This window comes from Octopus bimaculoides, chromosome 28, assembly GCF_046866305.1.
Source record: "Octopus bimaculoides isolate indiv1 chromosome 28, ASM4686630v1, whole genome shotgun sequence".
Taxonomy (NCBI): domain Eukaryota; kingdom Metazoa; phylum Mollusca; class Cephalopoda; order Octopoda; family Octopodidae; genus Octopus; species Octopus bimaculoides.
The window spans coordinates 15,167,720-15,184,840 of NC_142955.1; the positions used below are offsets into that span (position 1 = coordinate 15,167,720).

At 37.8% G+C, this 17,121-nt stretch overlaps 2 protein-coding genes across 2 annotated transcripts in view; one reads left to right on the plus strand and one right to left on the minus strand.

The window, feature by feature from the left end:
* The window catches only part of LOC106874808 (uncharacterized), a 150,017-nt gene that overhangs the window by 21,528 nt on the left and 111,368 nt on the right, over positions 1-17,121 (plus strand). The window lies entirely within an intron of this gene.
* Positions 3,411-17,105, minus strand: LOC149130614 (uncharacterized). The gene is made up of 3 exons (XM_089344636.1): positions 15,091-17,105; positions 11,358-12,961; positions 3,411-4,783 (listed from the first exon to the last, which is right to left on the minus strand). Exons 2-3 carry the CDS (start codon positions 12,651-12,653, stop codon positions 3,827-3,829), a joined length of 2,253 nt encoding a protein of 750 aa, XP_089200762.1. The 5' UTR covers positions 12,654-12,961; positions 15,091-17,105; the 3' UTR covers positions 3,411-3,826.

Below are 17,121 nucleotides of genomic sequence, written 5' to 3' on the forward strand. Positions count from 1 at the left end.
CTTCCATATTTATACTCTGCCATGAATGTCCCCCTTTCTCTAGTTCCCTTTGTGTTGATCTACGCCACAAGTTCTTAGGCCTGCCCTTCTTTCTATATCAATCCGAATTCCACTGTGAAGTGCTTTTCGCTGCATTTGGTATGTCCTTTCTAATTGTGCTACCAATCCACTTCCACTTTCTCTTAAATATCTGCTCTCTAATCGGAACTTGATTCATTCTTTGCCATAGCTCCATATTGTTAGTCAAAGCCCTAGGTGTGAAATTATTTATATATATATATATATCGTTGCCAGTACCGCCTGACTGGCTCCTGTAGGATTTTCGAGCGAGATCGTTGCCAGTGCCCCTGGACTGGCTTGTGCGGGTGGCACATAAAAGACACCATTTCAAGCGTGGCCGTTTTCGTGCGGGTGACACGTAAAAGCACCCACTACACTCTCTGAGTGGTTGGCGTTAGGAAGGGCATCCAGCTGTAGAAACTCTGCCAAATCAGACTGGAGCCTGGTGTTGCCATCCGGTTTCACCAGTCCTCAGTCAAATCGTCCAACCCATGCTAGCATGGAAAGCGGACGTTAAACGATGATGATGATGATATATATATTTATATATATATATATATATATATAAAGTACCTTTATAGTAAATATTAATTATGACTGCTCACAGATATAACAATATGAGTGTCAAGAAATGGTGTCAGATGAGATTTCTTACAAAATAATTTCAAAATCTGTAAGAAATTATTGATATTAAAAATATCACAGTTGTAAGTTATCATATAGAAGCAATTTTGACAGGAAACTATATTTCTGCATGCTGTAGGAGGCAAGTAAAGAGTTTGGTGTCAAGAAAGGTAAACCAACTGTAAATAACCAGAGCCACAACGAATGGATTAATTGTTGCTGTAGCTGAAACCTACAAAACTAGCCCCAATTTAGATGGAGGTTAAAATGCCTGTTACGAAGTGTCACATTTATATAGTGACGTCCTCATATCAATACAAGCATATCTAGTTTAGACATTCCTCTCAGAGAATGTTCCAATGCAGATATCAGGATGAAGCTGAAATATATGGGTGAAGATGGTAAAGATTGGCCCAATGAAGATAGAAGGGGAAGGGCGTGGTGAGCAGTGGCGTATAAAATCTGATTGGATGGTCAATATAATCAGATATCAATATCCGGTTAAATGTCCCATGCATGAATTTCTTTTAATCAGCTGATAATATGACAACGTGGAGGCTCAATGGCCCGGTGGTTAGGGCAGCGGACTCGCGGTTTCGATTCCCAGACCGGGCGTTGTGAGTGTATATTGAGCGAAAACACCTAAATCTCCACGAGGCTCCGGTACGGGGTGGTGGCGAACCCTGCTGTACTCTTCCACCACAACTTTCTCTCACTCTTTCTTCCTGTTTCTGTTGTGCCTGTAATTCAAAGGGTCAGCCTTGTCACACTGTGTCACGCTGAACCTCCCCGAGAACTACGTTAAGGGTACACATGTCTGTGGAGTGCTCAGCCACTTGCCCATTAATTTCACGTGCAGGCTGTTCTGTTGATCGGATCAACTGGAACCCTCGACGTCGTAAGCGATGGAGTGCCAACGACAACACTATCCTTTATGAAACATTTCTGTAAATATTAAACAACAAAAATATTCAATGTTTTTAATTCTGTAGACGTTTGGTTTTTGGCACATCAGTTCTTTGTTTCTCTTCTATGTTTTATGAACGAGAAATGTCCTTAATTTGTGCGGGATTTGGTTGCTATTTCTCGCTATGGAAGCTACCTTCTGCACTCACCATCGTTGCCCTGTTAGTTTGAAAAATATTCTGATGCACACACGCACAAAACGGAGAAAATGAAACAAATATGGATGACTTGTTCTGAAACACCCCTGAGTGGGGAACAGTTCTCAAAAATAACCCCCAATTGTTTCCCCCTCAAAAAAAATTCCTATGTCCTCAGAATCTACATAGTCTGAGGTATATTTGTGAAAGGTATTAATTCATTGACCCCACTTGGGTAGCATCTCAGTGAAACACAATTGAGGACCATTGACAGTGGATGTGATGCACTACCAGAAGCGCACGTGTCTCAGAGATCGACCGAGAGCTGGAGCAGTTGGCAATATGGAGGGAAATCAAGATGGAGACTCTGGACGAAATTGCATGAGTTTTTAACAAGATATTCCTAGAGCATGACTCTCTGATGACCTCTTTCTGGACCCTGAGATCAGCAAGCAAATTGAACAAGCATCCTCCACATTTGCCAGGCTCTCAGAGAGTCCAGAGAAACAGGAAACTGGCCACAAACACCAAGACTGTTGTCTCTAACACGTGTCCCTAGTAACTACTTTATAACAGAGAGACATAGAGCCTCTACTCCAGACAGGAGCAGTATCTCAACATCTTCCACCTTTGCAATTTAAGATTCATCTTTGGATATCAAAAGAACCAACCACATCACCAACATCAAAGTCCTCTACTGCTCCAAAATACCCAATATATCCAGCCTGCTCCAGTAGCATCGTCTGTGCATGACGTCTTGTATGGAGAATTGGCCACCAGTACAAGAGCATGAGGATGATCTCATTTTTGTTTCAAGGACGTTTGCAAGACAGATATGGATCTGAATGTCCTGAGATGGGAGGAGGTTGCAAATGATCGCCCTCATTGGAGACAAATACTATGAAAGGGGATGAAACAGAGGGAGAAAAACAGGATCTTGCCATCAAAGAAAAGCATACAAAACAGTAGCGCTGGCAGAGAGTACCTTCAAATGCAATCGCTGTGTGACTGCCACTCTAGTGTGTCAGCAACTGAGACAATTTCTTCAGGTGCAGATCCATGGTCTCTTGAGACCGAGGGATGTTATAACTATACACAAGCTTCCAGGACTTCCAGATTGGTTGAAATATTTCAGACCTTCTAGCTCTAGGTTTCAAATCACTAACTGCTAACCTATGTTGTGAAGTCCATTTTTAACCAGGGAATTACTTTGCAATCACAAGTATCTGCCTATTCTACTTTCTAGTGAGTATGTAGCCAATCCGGCTTGTATGTTACCAGATACATACGTAATCAAATGTTTACTGCTCATTTTATGGAAATAATTCTGAAGTTAGGGTTGACAAAAATAAGGTGTGGTTGAGAATGAACAGAATCTCCTCCAAAACGTATTTTCTCAATTTTATAAAAATAATCCTTATCTGGACCCTTGAAAATGTATCTCTGCACCGTTTGATTTAAAGAAACCATTGTTCAGAAACTAACAAGAATTCAGTCTGGTGTGGGGCACTAAACTATACTTATGCCTTTGTGGTCTCTTCTGTTTTGTACTTGGGGTCATTGTTTATATACATATTTAACAACTTTACAATATTCCTGTGTATGAAAAAGTCATAACAGATATTATTGTATAACATTTATTGAGTGAAGCATTTAAAAGATAAACAATGAATAAAATGTGAGGATGCATAATTCAATAAAGAATCATGTGAAGGGTTGACAGGAGGAGGAGTTTTGGTATAGAGGTCCTTACATCATGGAAATGAAGTGTATGAGTGGTCAAAGAAATGGCAGATGAAAATTGCAAAAACAAAATTAAGAATATTTTTGAAAACATTATAGTCAGAATTTCCATTGCAAAATACACAGGAATATTAAAAGTATATAGTAAACATGAAATTATCCTTTTCTTTTCTCTCCTATATGAATACTTCTGTGTTTCATTAAGGTACTATTTTGAAAGAATGATTTACCACAGATATAACAATGATATGTTTTCCTTCCTGCATTCAGAAAATGATTTTCTACAATGAACAATACTATGGCTTGTCCTTTGTATGAAGACATTTGTGTGAAGACAAGACACTACTGTCAGAGAATGATTTACCACAAATCTGACAGTGATATGATCTTTCTCCTGTATGAATATGTTTGTGTCTAGCTAACAAACTACTGTCAGAGAATGATTTACTACACATACCACAGTGATATGGCTTCTCCCCTGTATGAATACGTTTGTGTGTAGTTAACACACTATTTTGAGAGAATGATTTACCACAGATATCACAGTGATATGGTTTGTCTCCTGTATGAATACGTTTGTGTGCAGTTAAATGACTTCTGTAGAAGAATGATTTACCACAGACCTCACAGTGATATGGCCTCTCTCCCGTATGAATACGTTTGTGTGCAGTTAAATTACAACTTTGAGAAAATAATTTACCACAGACATCACAGTGATAAGGTTTTTCCTTTGTATGAATACGTTTATGCGAAGTCAAGCCACTTTGGTCGGAGAATGATTTACCACAGACCTCACAGTGATATGGTGTCTCTCCTGTATGAATACGTTTGTGTCTAATTAACAAACTATTTCGAGAGAAGGATTTACCACAGATATCACAGTGATATAGCTTCTCCTTTGCATAAATACATAAGTGTGAAGTCAAGGAATCTCTGAGAGAGAATGGTTTACCACAGATATCACACTGAAATGGTTTCTTTCCTGTATGAATACATTTGTGACTAGTTAAGTGACCACTGCTAGAGAATGAGTTACCACAAATATCACAGTGATATGGTTTCTCTCCTGTATGAATACGATAATGTTTTGTCAAGGCACTACTGTCAGAGAACGGTTTACCACAGATATCACAGTGATATGGTTTCTCTCCTGTATGGGTACGTGTGTGTCTAGGTATGGCACTATTGCAAGTGAAAGATTTACCACAGATCTCACAGTGATATGGTTTTTCCCCTGTATGAATACGTCTGTGGGAAATTAGGTTACATTTTAGGGAGAAGCCCTTTTTGCAAATGTCACAGTCATAAGACAATTTTCTCATCTTTTTTATGTGTTCAGGTGAAATCCATTCTTCAACTTTTTCACTCTTTTCCATTATTTTTCCCTGTAAATCACGCCGTATAAATTTTTCTTCCTTTTCATTCCTTACATACACTTTTATTTTTGTATTTGTGTTCAGTGTTACTTTTGTCTAGCAACACTTAGATACATTTATCCAAGTTTAATCAGCATGCAAGCTCCTCTTCCTGATACTCCAGTCAGTGATGTTCAGAAATCTGGTTAATAATATCAGCTTAGACAAAATGTTTCACAGGAATTCTATCACAGATTTGTAGAAACAATGCTATACATCTGTTTTGAATAATATTTTCCTTTATTCCTTAAAACATGGTAGATATTGAGGAGGTTTCTTCTGTTATGGCAATGTCAAGTGATGTTCTGAAATTATATAGAAACAGCAGTGTAAGATGTAGAGGCTACTTAAAATACAGAGATTCAGATAGCATGTAGCATAGGGAAGCAGATAGATGAACAATGGCACGAGCCAAAGAAGAGAAAAGTTTGTTAGTGCTCTATCAACAAGCTCAATTAGAAAATAGAGGCTCGGTTAACAAATGCATTATTATCAACACACAGAACAGGCACGACACTTTGACAGATTACAGCGGCCACACACATAGTAATAGACAGACTGAGCCTTAACAGAAAACATGAATGGAACAGCCAGCACACTATGCAACATGACAACAGATTGGGAGAGAAAAACAGGAAAAAAGACACAGATACACCCCAACCCACTTACCCACACACAAAACACAAAATGTAAAATGAAAATAGCAAGGTAAACAAATGAGAAAATAGTAAAAAAAAACTCAATAAAGGTCAGATACAAACACTAAAGTAAGCAAACCCCTTCCCACATACACACACACACGTGAGATGGAAAGTTACTGAAGAAGTCAGAGGATGTGTTATGAAAGATTTCTAGATAAAAGGACATGAAATACGAACAAGAATAAATCTGAAGTGAAGGAGGAATAAATACAGGCATACCTCACCCTACATCGTTAATCAGTTCCAAGAGACACAGCTTAGGTTGAATTAATTTATCTCTAGGCAAGGCTAGGCCAAATTTACTTATCTCTAGGCTAAACCAATAATAACCGTTCTCGTTTATTTCAAATCTGTGGCATGCCAGTGCATACTGCAATTTTGAAAGTCCAAAAACGTCAGTGAGTGAAAAACTCATCCTGTCTCAGTTGGCTGTTGGTCTCGAGAGCAACAAGGAAAGAGAGAAAGTTCTTCAAGCTAATGAAGTTAACGAACTCAGTTTAGAAGATACAGTACAATTTTTACAATGTTCTTCGCAAATACCTGAATTTTGCAACAACAATTCAGAAGAGGAAGTCATATCATACTCCAAAACGATTGCACAAAATAAAAGAAAAAAAAATCTGAGTGTTAAATCTTGCTAGAGCCATGAAAACACAAATGCCCTGCAGAAACTGTGGCAAGAAAGGTCACTATGCAAAAGTTCACGAAAGCACCAGGATGAGTCTTCAGGATGGAGTTATGGCTCTTAACAGTCATGCGTCGTGTTTGAATTTGTCTCACTCAGTAGACATGATGCATGATACAGGTGCTCCCTGCAGCATTATCTCATCAGTAATAGCAAAGGATATCAGTGTGAGGCAGATTTTTTCCAAATTATCTTCACTATGCGTTAGAAATGATGGGAGGTGGAGAAGCCTTTTATAAACAGTTACAAAAATCTGATTTCCATTCACTTTTACAACACAGAACACCATTACATTTCTTGGTTAACATGTAGTATACCGCAGCATCTTTGGTTACGGTTAGGAAACAGTTCTTAGCAATCAGCTTTGCTTAATATGCTAACAGAACTTCACAGGGATGTGTAAAATACTCATTGATTGGCTAAAATACTAATATTTTGCAAATTTCAAGGCTAATAACTTCTTAATTATGAATTTCATTTTCATAATTAATATTCAAAACTTAATCCATATACCAGATTTGTAAACAATTGGAACAAAATTGTAGACAGTGACGATAAACACAAAGATCCTGTATTTGAGAATATTTCTCAAACTAACGTGGCAATAATGGATAGCTTTCACAGCTAGAAATAGCAGCCAAATCTCACACAAATTACAGACCTCTCTCTTCCATAGCTAGAAACAGTAGCCAAATCTTGCACAAATCATAGACATTTGTCTTACAAAGTTAGAAAGAGTATTCAAATCTCGCATAAATCAGACATAGTGTCTTCTATAGCTAGAAATAGCGGCCAAAACTCGCACAAATCAAGGACATCTATCATTCATAAAACATAGAAGAGACACAAAGAATCGGTGCGCCAGAGACCGAACGTCAACAGAATTAAAAACATTGAATATCTTCATCGTTTAATACTTACAGAAATGTTTCATAAAGGATAGAGTTGTTATGTATGTGTGTATCTGGTAGGTGAGAAATACATTATAAGAATTATAAATGTATTAACAGCTGATTAAGAAAAATTCACGCACAGGACATTTAACTGGCTTTCAACACCAACTCACATAAAGAATCTTGCAAAACCAAATCCAAAAACGAAAGTACATGAAGCAGGAAATACGTTCAATGCGCATGTGCATCTCCACTCCTGAAACATTTACTCTTGTTTATCTCCCTTTATGTTTCAGTAAATTGCTGTTCGTGCATGTCTCACTGTCTGTCAGTATCGATCATTAAAGAAATACAATAATAATGTCAATACAATAAGGAAATATGTCAGTATCGATCACCCTCTCGAATGTTACACGCTCTCTGTTCCCTTCCAGTTCTTTCTTGACTGGGCTATTTTTTGCCACATTGACAAATATAGTAATACAATCGTGATATCTGCATTAAATCATTCTCTGAATCTAATGTCTTAACTAGACACGTTTGTATCTACATGAGAACTTCTTTAGGTTCGTTGGTGCCTTTGAGCGACATGTGGGGAAGTCAGTGTTTACCAGTTATCTTTGTCTCTGGCCAACCGGTATACCTCTTCGCAGTGCTACGCCGCGTCTTCCTTGGCCGTCCTCTTTTTCTCTTACCTTCCAGTGGTATACAACCCATAGCCATTTTGATAAGCTTCTCCTCTAGTAGTTTTATTTTGTGTCCAGCCATTCTCAATCGTTGTTCGGTTACAATTGCATGTAGGGGCCTTATTCTTGCAACTTGGAGAATAAATGATTCTTGGGATCTTTCTGAGGCACTGCTGGTGGAATACATTTGAGTTGGTGGGCCATTTTTGCTGTCATGTTTCAGGTCTCAGCTGCATAGATCGCTATAGTCTGTATTGCTTCTTTGTACAGACGAATCTTCAGCTCTGTTGTTGTTGGCACTCCGTCGCTTACGACGACGACGACGGTTCCAGTTGATCCGATCAACGGAACAGCCTGCTCGTGAAATTAACGTGCAAGTGGCTGAGCACTCCACAGACACGTGTACCCTTAACGTAGTTCTCGGGGGATATTCAGCGTGACAAGGCTGACCCTTTGAATTACAGGCACAACAGAAACAGGAAGTAAGAGTGAGAGAAAGTTGTGGTGAAACGTGTTCTACGTTGTTACGCATCGTAGTTTTCCATATTGAATCCGTGATTCTGATTTGATTTATTCAAGAAAAACAAATCCGAATAATGTTACGAAGGTTTAAAGTTTGATCGTTTTTATGTATGCTGGGGAAAGAGGTGAGATGTGAGCTTCCCTCGTAAATTCCGACGTACCGTAAGCAACTTTTCCTAAGTTTGTAATAATAGACTTTAATAATTCCGCTTGTTTTCAATATTTTATTATTGGTAACACAATTTGCTGTTATAATTTGGCTTGTTTTCATCTTTTGTTTCATTAGCAATCATTTTTGTGCCCAAGGAACTTACCCAGTCTGCTCGTCCGACCCCCTAGCCAAAGGTGCTCGGTTTCCCATCCGTAGTACGGCCGCATAAGACGCAGTTTTTTTAAGATATTTCAAAATAAGAAAAGCGCAATCAGCCGGCATTTATGTAATTGAAAACTAAGTTGCTTTTATACCATTTTTCATTTACACATTTAAATAAAATTTCAGCTTTTTTCCCCGATTTTTTTTAAAACTATAGTTTTAAAATACGGACATTCCGAATCTACTATCTGTTTCTTTTTATAATTTCGAAAAAATTTTCAGACGAAATGGTGTGTGATGTAAGGGAGATTTAGCTGTTGTATCAGGCACATCCCCCGACCACCAGATACCTTCCTCGTTTCTTTGATACATGTAATAATACTTGATACTTTTAACCCCCTCCCCCAACTCCTGGAAATTAAGCAACAAAATGTTTTGTATTTTAAATTTTTAATCCCCGATCCTGCATCAAGCGAGTCCGTGTCTAGGGGTGTGGATGTATGAAAGAGAGAGAAACAAATTACTTAATAGAAAAGTATGCTACGAAAATAAATGATCTTCATATCATTTTTCAATCAATATGTAACCCTAAAAAAATTCCTTACTCATATGCATACACACACTTAATGTGAGCTACATGCATTTGTAGAGAGAGTGAGAGAGTGTGTGGTAAAAGTTTACAGAGAGGGGAAAATATTTACCATGCGAAAAATGAAAGTGATAGACAAATAGGTCTTTTCTGTTGCTGTGACAGATTTTGAAAAGTCTTAAATTTCATATATTCATGTAGTTTTCCACATTGAATCCGTGATTTTGATTTGATTTATTCAAGAAAAACAAATTCGAAATACGTTACGATTTTTACCCAATCTGGAAACAGGATTTGCATACAAAATGAACAAATGAATACAATGCATGTGAGATAATACATATAGAAAGAGTGAGTGACAAAAAGTGTTGTAGATAATAGATAGATAGATTGATAGTGACGCAGAAAGAGTGGGATAGTACTCAATTTAAAATTTAATTTATTCCTCATAAAATTTATATTTCTTTTATCATTATTGACATGTTAGATTTTTGGGGAACACAGATTCCAAAAATCAAATTCAATTTTCTTTTCAGAGCCTTTTTTTTTTTTTTTTCACAAAACACACATACATACCATATACAGAGTATTTCACGATATTTTGTGTCTCCTTCCAGACAGAAACTTCATGTGTTGGTGAACATTCGATGCTGATAGAGAGCATAAAGATTAAATTTAAAGTTGAAAAAAAACATTAGCTAACATGGAGAAGTGGAAACCATTTGAAAATTGGAAGAAAGTTATGGGTATCATGATTCATACGGGATATCAAAAATGGGATCTATTTTAAAACGGGGGCGCCAGTATTTTCTTAACGAAACACTTTGAAACTTGGGACACTGGTAGAATGTGTCATATAAAACATCTTTTACTCTTAGTCTTCTTAACAAAAAAAAGGAATTCGCAAGTTATTCCATGTTAAAGTTGTCCTATTTCTGTAATTTCAACCAATCACTGACATTTATTCAGCTCAATAGAGTTACTGCTGGCCGGTCATAAAAATGTTATTCCCTGTGACATATTTCATCCGGTTTAATCGTAATTTATACACATATATTGTTTATATAATAAATTACGCTGTGCGTATCTATGTGTGTAACAATTTTAGAGTTCGGATTCTAGAGTTAGGGTTAGTTTTAGGGGATTAATACGATATACACCGTTACAGCGCTAACTGTTTTCAACTGAATAGACGTCAGTGATTAGTAGAAATTATCGAAATAAGACAATTTTTTACATGAAATAAATTCGAATACAAAAATATTTTTCTGTTCTATAACACAAAATAGATAAGTATACGAAGTTTGAAAGCCTTTCCGTACCAAAAACACTATGTAAAAAATTAATGAAAACTGGTGCCCCCGTTTTGAAATAGATCCCAAAAATATTCATGTTATGACTGGTAACGAGTGCTTTGTGAACACTAAAATATGTGAGACATGACATGGACAGGTGCAACTGAGACCACAAAGCCTGCAGGAAGGAACACAGCAGACTGCAGTCAACCCTTGCTGAAGAGGGATACTGCTGGAAGGCCATATGTGTGGCAGCAGGATTTGGCTCCTTGCAAAACCTCCAGAAACTGTAGGAACTAACATTTTCTTTTCTTCTCTTTTTACTTGTTTCAGTCATTTGACTGCGGCCATGCTGGAGCATCGCCTTTAGTCGAGCAAATCGACCCCAGGACTTATTCTTTGTAAGCTTGGTATTTATTCTATCGGTCTCGATTGCCAAACCGCTAAGTTACGGGGATGTAAACACACCACCATAGGTTGTCAAGCGATGTTAGGGGGACAAACACAGACACACAAACATATATATATATATACATACATATATATACGACGGGCTTCTTTCAGTTTCCCTCTACCAAATCAACTCACAAGGCTTTGGTCGGCCTGAGGCTATAGTAGAAGACACTTGTCCAATGTGCCACGCAGTGGGAATGAAGCTGGAACCATGTGCTTGGTAAGCAAGCTACTTACCACACAGCCACTCCTGCGTCTATATGAAGAAGTCTGTGTTTAGTTAAGTGACTACTATTAGAGAATGATTTACTACAGATATCACAATGATACAGTTTCTTCCCCACATGAACAGATTTGTGTCTAGTTACTTTACTACTTCCAGAGAATGATTTACCACAAATATCACACTGATATGGTTTCTCTCCTGTATGAATACGTTTGTGCATAGTTAAGTGCATACTTTGAGAGAATGATTTACCACAGGTATCACACTGATATGGCTTCTCTCCTGTATGAATATGTTTGTGTCCAGTTAACTGTATACTTTGAGAGAATGATTTACCACAGACATCACAGTGATATGGCTTCTCTCCTGTATGAATACGATTGTGATTTGTTAAGGTAGTATTTTCAGAGAAAGATTTACCACAAATATCACACTGATATGGCCTCTCTCCTGTATGAGTACGTTTGTGATTAGTTAAGTGCATATTTTGATAGAATGATTTACCACAGATATCACAATGATATGGCTTCTCTCCTGTATGAATACGTTTGTGTTTTGTTAAGGCAGGATTTTCAGAGAAAGATTTACCACAAGTATCACAATGAAATGGCTTCTCTCCTGTATGAGTACGTTTGTGATTAGTTAAGTGCATATTTTGATAGAATGATTTACCACAGATATCACAATGATATGGCTTCTCTCCTGTATGAATACGTTTGTGTTTTGTTAAGGCAGGATTTTCAGAGAAAGATTTACCACAAGTATCACAATGATATGGCTTCTCTCCTGTATGAGTACGTTTGTGTGCAGTAACATTACTACATTTAGTGAATGATTTACCACAGATATCACAGTAATATGGTTTCTCTCCTGTATGAATACGTTCATGTGTAGTTAAGATATTATTATGAGAGAATGATTTACCACAAATATCACAGCGATATGGTTTCTCTCCTGTATGAATACGTTTATGTGTAGTTAAGACACTATGACGAGACAATGATTTACCACAGATATCACACTGATATGATTTCTCTCCTGTATGAATATGTTTGTGTCTAGATAAATGACTACTGGTAGAGAATGATTTACCACAGATATCACAGTGATATGGTGTCTCCCCTGTATGAATACGTTTGTGTATAGTTAAGACATTACTTTGAGAGAATGAGTTACCACAGATATCACAATGATACGGTTTCTCTCCTGTATGAACACGCCTATGCCTAAGTAGGTTACTCTTTTGAAGGAAGGACTTTGCACAGATATCACAGTGATATGATCTCATCTCTTTTATCATGTGTTCAGGGGAAATCAATTGTACACTTTTCACACTCTTTTCCATTATTTTTCTTCTCAAATCCCAGTTTATATATCTCTCTTGCTTTTGTCTTTATACTTAATTTCTTACAAATATTTCTGTCTAATGTTACCTTTGTTTAGCAACACTTACATAAATTTATCCAACTTCAATCGGCACACAAACTCCTCTTCTTGACAATCCAGTCAAGGGATTGTCACAAATTTGGCTAACAATATTATATCAGAGCAAATGTTTCACAGGAATTCTACCACAGATTTGTAGAAACAATCCGATGTTTTATGTTGTGTTATCCTTTAGTTTCTTCCGTTACATCAATGTCATCTTACGTTCTGAAATTATAGAGAAACAACATTGTAAGATGTAGAGAGTACCTAAAAAATACAGATTCATTTCTACTACTGAGATAAACTGTAGAAATAAACATTTAACATAAGAATTGAGTTGGATACCAACAAGTCTATAAAGAAGTAGACTGAACATGTTGAAGTGGGACACACAGAAAGACATGGGATGAAATACTGAAGAGCGAACTTGGGACGATGAGCTTTTGCTGGCACCTGATTGTATTTAAGAAGATCCTAACTCCATGAAAGAAATGCTAAGACTCATCCTTCTGGTTGAGAAAAGCACTTGTAGCTGTTCCTAATAAAAATTGCAGTGTCACGTAAAAGTGTCCGTGTGGTGCCACATAATAGCATCCTGTGCATTCTGTGATGTGGCTGGCACTAGGAAGGACATCAAGCTGTGGAAACCATAAGGAATCAGACTGGAGACTGCTGCAGCTCCCCAGCTTCCTAGCTCTGGTCAAACCATCCAACCATGCCAGTATGGACAACGGACACTAAATGATGATGAACATATAAATTTATTAAAATTTACATCACAGAATCTTGTGTGACGCTGACATATTTGTAATCTAAACTGACACCTTCACATTGTGTAACAGTTTTAAAATGAAACTAGAATAGTGGGCTCTAACATTAGTCTTTCTCCAGAAATATAATTTGTCACTGTTGTTTAGATCCAGGTCAGTTCTAACATAGACATTCCATCTATGAACATCCTGTCTATTTCTATAACAGCGAGTTCGTTGCCAGTGCCGCTGGACTGGCTCCTGTGAAGGTGGCACGTAAAATACACCATTTCGAGCGTGGCCGTTACAGTAACCCTAACTGGCCTTCGTGCCGGTGGCACGTAAAAGCACCCCCTACGCTCTCGGAGTGGTTGGTGTTAGGAAGGGTATCCAGCTGTAGAAATTCTGCCAAATGAGATTGGAGCCTGGTGTAGCCATCTGGTTTCACCAGTCCTCAGTCAAATCGTCCAACCCATGCTAGCATGGAAAGCGGACGTTAAACGATGATGATGATCATCATCATCAAATACAGTGACGATTGCGAAATTAGCAATTAGCGATGGCGAAACGTAAAGCTAAAAATAGAAAGATAATGAGAGGCTGAGGCAATGTGAAATGGCGAGATTTCGATCTAGTCTTTTTCATTCGCAAATTGAGCCCCTCTTAATTTTGTTCAGATCGCTTTCAATTTTGGCGAATCGATGCAACACTGAATTTTGATTATGATCAAGCAATCAATTTATCTCAAAAACAAATTCCGGTAAAAGTGAAAAATGAAGTGGATGGGGTGGGGGGATAATTAAAAGTTTTAAAATGTGATTCTAGAGAAAAATCGTTTTCAGAATTCGATCGTCCATAACCAAAAAACGTGGGATTCCGAAAAAAAAAAAAAAAATATATATATATATATATATATATTTACCGGAAGTTATGACGGAAAAATCGGAACGTGTGAATTTCTCGAAAGTCCTGGGTGAAGATCATAAAAAATATGAAGACTATGATTCTGCACATGCTAGAAACAACAGCCAAATCTCACAAAACTGTGATAACATAACTTAATCAAAGTAATTTCCCACAGTAATTCATGTGAAATTAAAGTAAGTTTTTTTTTCCCAACCCATCTACGTGGGAAATTACGGAGATTAAGAATAGGGGGAAAAAAAAAACACGATTTCAAATTTTTAATGAAAAACTCCGACCCTAAATCCACCCCGCTCCCCGCCGTCGACGATGGATTGTGTAGAGGGTAGATTCCTTAGTGAGAAAAAGCAAACAAATCAGACATGATATTTGTCTCCCATAGATAGAAACAGTCAAATCCAGCACAAATCATAGACATCATTCTTCCAAGGTTAGAAACAGCAGCCAAAACCTGTACAAATAATACACAATTTTCTCTCATAGGTAGAAATAGCAGCCAAATCTCGCACAAATGAAGGGCATCTCTCGTCCATAAAACATAGAAAAGACACAGATAATTGGCGCGCCAAAAAGTGAACATCTCATTCATAAAACATAAAAGTGACATCAAGAGTCGACGCGCGAAAATGCGAAGATCTACAGAATTAAAATCATGGAATAATTTCATTGTTTAATACTTACGGAAATGTTTCATAAAAGATAGTATAGTTATAAGTGTACGTTTGGCAGTTGAGAAATACTTCGTAAGTATTATAAATGTATTATCAGTTGATTAATAGAAATTAATTCACAGCATATCAACATTTAGTAGGGAGTACGTCCAATGCGCATGCGTATCTCCACACTGAAATCTTTAAAGCAGATAACCCTTGCTTTAGTTTATTGCAGCTGATTTGACTACGTTGAACCTCTTATTGGATGTCGTTATAGGTCGCTGCTGGCTACGGCCTTCCAGTCGTCTTTATTGGGCGAACTATTTTTACTGAGGTGGAGGCACAATGGCCCAGTGGTTAGGGCAGCGGACTCGCAGTCGTAGTATCGAGGTTTCGATTCCCAGACCGGGCGTCGTGAGTGTTTATTGAGTGAAAACTCCTAAAGTCCCACGAGGCTCCGGCAGGGGATAGTGGCGAACCCTGCTATACTCTTCCACCACAACTTTCTGTTTCTGTTGTGCCTGTAATTCAAAGGGTCAGCCTTGTCACACTGTGTCACGCTGAATATCCCCAGAGAACTACGTTAAGGGTACACGTGTCTGTGGAGTGCTCAGCCACTTGCACGTTAATTTCGTGAGCAGGCTGTTCCGTTGATCGGATCAACTGGAACCCTCGACGTCGTAAGCGACGGAGTGCCAACATTTTTACTGAACCGTGATATCGGCCTTAAATGATCTTCTAACATTACTTGACATGTCTGTATTGATACGGGAAAGTGTTCATAACAGCAGTCGCCTTCACCTCCGCCTAAATATCGGGTTGGTTTTTAGCCACAGCAATAGTTGATCCATTCGTTGTGGATACGTTTCTTAGGCCCTTCTTTGCAAGGTAAATCTTTTACCACCTCACCCTACGATTTTCACAAAAAAATAAATAAATAAATAAATATACTCCAACGATTTTTCGCGTGGAATCAATTCCTCTGACATCCTACTTTATCTAGGTGTTTATTTGTTTTCGTACTTTTTGTGTTGTTTGGTCACATGGTTTCCTCTGCAGGCCTCGTGCATGCGCACTCATATTGTTTCATTTTCTGTCAATGCACAAAATTTCCAACACGAATTTGAATATAATGTTGAAAACATAATTCCAACAGTCTACAACATGAAATTTCTTTCATATCTTCAACAGATTCTGTTAGCAGAATAAACAAACTTGTAATTTCTTTGCAGAAATGTGTTGATTGTAATGATAGTTACTCTGATGAATAAAATTTCCATATAGTTGAAATATATTGTGATGAACTTCACGATTCAAAAGCCTGATATATATTTCTCTACTCGGCTCCTGCAGCCTACCCACACAAGTCATCTTTCTCTCCTCCCCAATGTCCAAGTTATCGTCACCACCATACTTCTAGTAACCCTGTAGCCTCCCCAAATTGTGTCCGGCTCTCTTTCAAATCTTACAGATGTTGCCATCCTCCCCACCACACACTAGCAGACCAATACTACCTTTGCCAGCAACAGCTGCTGGTGCCCCATGTGCCATCTTGATACCTAATCTCCTCAGAGATACCTCTTGTTCAGTCTCCCTTTTTCTCTTAAATGTGAGTAGCCATGTACCTCCTCCACATCAATCTTCTCTACTCCAAACCCTTCCCTCATAGTTTCACCCCCTACCTAGCTTATAGTGACATCTTCCCTCCCTGGGTTTGTTGACTTGCAAGCTACACTGAGACTTCAGCAGCGTCAGTGACACAAGAAAAGCATACAGTAGAGTGTGTAAAGTGGTTAGCATTAGGAAATGCATCCAGGTGTAGAAACCTTGCCAAAGCAGACACTGGAGTACAAATACAGTCCTTGATTCATTTGATCCTCATCAAACCGTCTGACAGAAATGTTAAATGATGATAAAGATCATAAAATTAGTTAATTGGCAGAAATAAGTTTATATGATGCCTTTAACAAACAAACATTTTACTCATCACAACATGAGTACAAACATTGGTACACAGTGTGTTAAGGTTATATTTCAAGATATTTACTAGCCTTTCATA

Bases quoted from the DNA above. Each gene is read 5' to 3' on its own strand.
- LOC149130614 (XM_089344636.1), bottom strand. From the start codon at position 12,653: ATGGAAAAGAGTGTGAAAAGTGTACAATTGATTTCCCCTGAACACATG. The intron at 4,784-11,357 runs CACAGACTTCTT...AACCTAATTTCC, and splicing joins ATAGTAGTCACTTAACTAAA to CACAGACGTATTCATACAGG.